Genomic DNA, 5927 nt, shown 5'->3' with positions numbered 1-5927 from the left:
TGTGGTAATCTAAAGCGAAGATTTTTATTCGCGCCTCTCCGGTTCCACCCACAACACAATATCGAATACACAGACATATACTAAGCTTCAAAATTGACGGCATTGGTGCATTCACTTTTCACACTACGTTTATCCTTCTAAAAGAAACTGTGGTCGCCAGTACCTGACAAATGAAAAATAGGGGTTGCTGCGTGGGTTGTCTTATGTAATTCCTTCAAATCCCATCAAAACGCTAAAAAGTATAAATAGGGTTGAAGTCTGTATTGCCTTGATTTAGAAAATTGCGGTGATGAAACTGTTTCTTGTAACGTTTACCATCATCCAACTACTCACCAGCGAGTGCTTGGGTAAGAGTACGTCCAACTTGCCAGGACCAAAATGGATGATACGGTTAGCTAGTGAATAGATGAAGCGAAAAACTTAGCTCACACAATTTGTTGTTCTGGCCCAAATGTATTGGGTAGTTTAAAAGAGTGTAACGTAAAGTTTCAGTGCGACTATATATATATGTATATCATAACAGATTTGTTGACTTTTGCATTCAGGTTTGTTGATGGGTACACAACTGGATAGTAAGTTTGCATCTTGTGGTGCGGGCTAGTTGTCACTACTGTAAGTCATACTATGTCAATATCACTCCCTGATGTGCATCCACATATTATCTACACCAATGTGTCTGAGCTGTTGAAAATTTTGTTTCATTTCATCATGTCTAAGTAGTACTGGCAAGCTCCACAGTGGCTACACAAGCAAATACAATCTCTTATATTCAAACCCCTACATACAAGAACAGTTTTCAAAAGCCCATAAAGGCCAAAATGAATAAACAAATTAATTGCCGTATTTTGAACAGTCTAGATTTTTAGTAACAACGCTATGGACGAGTGACCTTTTCGTTAAAATGTACTAGTCCATATATTATGTCAGCGATTAGGAGAGAATAGAATGACAAATCCGCACTTTCATGAGGACATTTTGTATGAAGTTGTATACGGCTACTACCCCTTGTTTAATGGTAAATCTTCCAAGGCTATACTATGTAAGCTAGAAATGGATTTTAGTGCCCTATGGTGGTATGGAACAGCGGTATTTTATGTAAAATATACTGCTTTGAAACTTAAGTGAACAAGTTGGCGAGCTAAATAACAAATGAAAAAAAGCAACAAATAAGGGTTTGTATCTACTCATGTTTTCATCTCTTTGGCTCATCCATTTCATTAGTTTGCATGAGTTTGTGTAAAAAGGCTCTGTGCGGTTTGTAATTTTGAATGAACCATGAAAAGCGGCTTCGATGTCACTAGCGATCTTATGCTCAAACATTGTCTACACGCCAGAAAGCCACATGTGATAACTGGATGGCTGAGTGCCTATGACATTTACATACGTTTTCTTAAATTCACGTATTGATTCTGCAATTTAGTTATCTGCCTAACTAAATAATGTAACTTTCAGAAGACTATCCTACAAAATAAACCAAACGCAACCCCGACAATACGTGAAAATTTGCGCTGCAAAACTACACTAGGAGATCGGTGATTTGGTTGCCTTGTGGTAGATTACAATTTGAAATTTTAAAGGGACCGCGTAGCGTTTGTCTCTGATTCATGGTATCGCAGCGGTCAATCCATCAGAATCTAACAACTCAGGACTCAGATTAAAGCGGTTCAAAAGAGTCCCAATTTTAAGTGCGCAATCAGTTAACATGACAACTTTAGGCGAACTTGCTTGGTAAAACGATCCTGTTACACAAATAACATATTTACAAACAACCCTTAATAAATTGGCTTACCGCTTATCAGTTTTTGGTCAGAACGTTTGTTGTACGATTAAAACTTTAACTCAAATCTTTTGATCATCCACAGACAACATTACGCGGGAGATATCAGAGGAGCTTTCAAAATTAATAGGTATGTTAAATTGTACTAATCTTCATATAGAGGTGAAATGGTTGTGTGGTATATAAAAACGTTTGTTTGCAGCTTCTAAATTATCGTTAACTATCCTACAAAATTAATCAAACGCAACCCTGACAATGCATGAAAATTCGCACTGTAAAACTACACTAGGAGATCGCTGATTTGGTTGCCTTGTGGTAGATTACAATTTGAAATTTTAAAGGGACCGCGTAGCGTTTGTCTCTGATTTATGGTATCGCAGCGGTCAATCCATCAGAATCTAACAACTCAGGACTCAGATTAAAGCGGTTCAAAAGAGTCCCAATTTTAAGTGCGCAATCAGTTAACATGACAACTTTAGGCGAACTTGCTTGGTAAAACGATCCTGTTACACAAATAACGTATTCACAAACAACCCTTAATAAATTGGCTTACCGCTTATTAGTTTTTGGTCAGAACGTTTGTTGTACGATTAAAACTTTAACTCAAATCTTTTGATCATCCACAGACAACATTACGCGGGAGATATCAGAGGAGCTTTCAAAATTAATAGGTATGTTAAATTGTACTAATCTTCATATAGAGGTGAAATGGTTGTGTAGTATATAAAAGCGTTTGTTTGCAGCTTCTAAATTATGGTTAACAACCATAACTTATTTTGCAATAGAAAGTAGAACTTCTACCACAACAAGATGAACGCATTTATATATAGGGATAGATGCAGAAAATAAATATCAAAAACGAAGATTGGGTTGTCAAACGTTTCATGGTTCTTCATGTTAGGCATCGAAAAACGGCTACCCATCTACGGCTTCAAAAAGGATGGGATAGTTTGGTATGGCATGAAGTACATGGATTGCCGCAAACTGAACACATGAAAGGTTATCGTCAAAAAACTGCGCATGATAAGCATCCGCATGTCAGCGTGAGGTACATGGATTGTCATAAATGGACATACGAAAGGTTATCGTCAAAAAACTGCGCATAATAAACATCCGTACGTCAACATTTGCATTTCGTATTCTTCATGTAACAGTTGGCATAATCTAGCAGTTAAAATTTTCTGCACTTGAAGCGACGTAAAACGTCAGACTCATACGTAGCATAATGCGAAATCCTATGAAAACCCTCCCTGAAATATCTTCATCCAGGACAATGGTAACTGACTAGAGGACTTACCTAGGATGTCACGGGAGACAAAATATAGCGAAACAATTACAAAGAGAGGAAGTTAAGTTTCCGTGCATGTCGGACCCACAATATTTGCTTTGTTATGACAGATCACCTTGAACACGCAAAGCCCAATTAGGTAGCACTATGCTCACGGATTTCGGGATAGACAATCAAGAGCAAATGTTGTGCAGAGGTGGAAACGTAAATTTGCTATAGAAAAATCGGGCAGCTGCATATAACAGCAGAAATATTTCTGCAGAAAACGAAGACATGCAAAGCGTTTTTGAACCGGCAAAGACAATTTTTACAAATGTGTCAAAGCTTGTGTCCTTAGTGTTCCTATACAATGACTGCTCATATGAACGTCACTGAGAGCTCGTAAGCACTGGTCTCGTCTTGTGGAACTGACTTAATCTTTCTCGTGGATGTTATTAGTTTTTTTTGATGATTTGATCATCATCACAATTGACGCTACCGTGCAATTTTTGTTCGACACAGGCGTTTTAGGCAGAAGTTCTAATTCCGCTGTCATTATATCATCACTGATATAGTATGCCGTGTGTTTGCCCAATGATATTTTGCCTAATGAAGGTACCTTGGGACGCGGTGTGGTTAATTGTTCTATTACGTGCATCAGTTTAACGTGCGTCGCCATCTTTGTAAGTGCAAAACTGTGCTCGGAATTGAACGGAGCTTCTAACGGCATTACTGTTTAACACTGTGCGGACAATAATAATCCGCAGATTAGAAGTAAAAACGGTGAAAATGTCGGAAACGGCTTAAGGAAATGTGAGGCTGTACTTGTCATGTCGATTGGATTTATAAATATGCGTATTATGTGACCATTTTCAAGCAGATTACTGGAAACATCTATACTTCACCATTTTGTTTATAATTCCACATGTTATACCGTTTTGTCTACCGAATTCTAGGTGAAATAGAATCTCAACTAAGAACTATACAAAGTATGCCATTTCCACTTCGATGGGGTTTTACTGAATACATTTGAATTATTAATGAATTTTGTGTTCTTATGTCTTACATGTCTGTGATGAAGAAATCCTCGTGAATGCTGACTGTGCATTTTTCGAGTTACGACGCGCACTTTGGGTGTCATGACGCGCATTCGAAATTTGGGAATTCCTCTGAATTCTGACCGATTTTTATAATGCTGCTGTGATATTAATTATTATTGATTGTTAGTAATATTGATTATTATTGAATATACTGGTAAACGAAAAGTCGACGTTGGCGGCGAGAGTGTCATTTAAGTTCTCAAGGAAACAGTAAGCAATCAAAGAAATAGTAGTCGAAAATCTCAGATTATACGTATTAAAAAAACCCGATAAATAGTAATAAGTTTAAAAAATAATGCCAATTCTGAAATGCCAGATTTTTTACAATGTCTTTCGTGTTTTTCTGAATGGGTCTCGGCACTATTTTGTCACAAGCTCCATGTATTTATAACCATGTGGACTCATTTCTGCGTAAAACTCGTGGCTTAAACGTTTTGGTGAACATCCCGCATTGAGAGATTACTGGTTCGTTACTTCGTTTTGTATGTGGTCAGACGAGATCTGAGTCGCATGTTGTTCATGTTATTTGATTTAATGAGTATTGAAAAGCCTTTAGCGTTGGAATGCTCCAAAGATGAAATAAAATGTAGAATCGGGCGTCATTATCAATTTGAAAAAAAGGTACGTTAACTCCTGAAAAAGTGGTTGACTGACACCGAGAAATAGGTGTCATAAAACCATCACCAGTGGCGATGTTTGACTTCATTTAGAATGATGTTTTGATAGAGGTGTTCAACATAAAATAAGACATCTCCGGCAGTTGAAAATTACTTTTCTCCGTAATCGCTTTAGCAGAATATAGTGCTATAAGTTTCCGGAATATTACGTTAGCAACCACGGAAGCGCCATTCGCGACCACATTTCTTTATTGAGGTTTACGGAGTGGTGATAAAAACAGGCGTAGCATCCCGCGGTGTGTCCAGTATTTAAATATAAATTAAATGAAATATATGCATATAGTTTATTGAGTTCGTAGCGATTGGTATGCATCTGCAATCCACACGCTTGTCACGCAAATCACGGAGTGCTTTTTTAACCATCGAACCCAGGTGAACTAACTACATTTTTACAAAAATTACGAGGTATGTACTTTCCTTATTAGATCATTGTTCCTCTCACAACCATTGGATAACGACGTAGAATATGTTTTAACTGAATGACCATGACTATGAAAATTTTGTGCACTTGATAAAATAAATGGAATGCACCAAAAGAGAATAAAATAAAAAATTATCCTGTTTTTTTCAGTTAAATGTTTAGATTTACTGATTGGAGGTCCTTGCGCGTGACGTGTCTTCCCTGCAGCAAAGCTCCCAAAAGCGTTCCGTGGGTGTCCGCGGACACCTTCGGAGGTCGACTGACTTTGTGCTTTCTGTGCGCAGATGTGTTCTTCCGGGCCGCGTTACGTGTCTACCTGCTATGTGCAGTCTGAAGAGAAGGTTGCCTTTTCACCTTATCTAATTGCGCGGACATCAATACGACTTGACTAGATGTGGTTGAGTTTCGAGAGTGTGGTGCACTGTGACGGTGGGAGTCTAGTAATAAAAAATGGATGAGAAATAGTATGTTCATGTTGTTGGCCAGGACAGCGAGTTTAACAGAAAGTGCTATTAAGTCATCGCTAAAAAACCAAGCGGTTGTTGACCAACTGACATCAAAGTAAAAATCTCGTTTAGTCAAAGATTTCGAAGAAAAACCGATATACAGAATCGTCCTGAACTATCTGGGAACTTGTTTGATTATTTGACGACAAACAATTACCACTTTAAAGCGGTTGAGTAAC

The 5927-nt window shown here is 37.9% G+C and overlaps 1 protein-coding gene across 1 annotated transcript; it reads left to right on the top strand.

Annotated features, from left to right (window-relative positions):
* Window positions 1-289: 289 nt before the first annotated feature.
* T265_12130 (hypothetical protein) lies at window positions 290-601 on the top strand (the record flags this gene model as incomplete). The annotated part of the gene is made up of 2 exons (XM_009179142.1): window positions 290-353; window positions 546-601. The coding sequence occupies 2 exons, from the start codon at window positions 290-292 to the stop codon at window positions 599-601; spliced, it is 120 nt and encodes a 39-aa protein (XP_009177406.1).
* Between the last annotated feature and the right edge of the window lie 5326 nt (window positions 602-5927).

This window comes from Opisthorchis viverrini, assembly GCF_000715545.1.
Source record: "Opisthorchis viverrini unplaced genomic scaffold opera_v5_978, whole genome shotgun sequence".
NCBI lineage: Eukaryota > Metazoa > Platyhelminthes > Trematoda > Opisthorchiida > Opisthorchiidae > Opisthorchis > Opisthorchis viverrini.
This window is presented reverse-complemented; position numbering and strand designations above follow the sequence as displayed.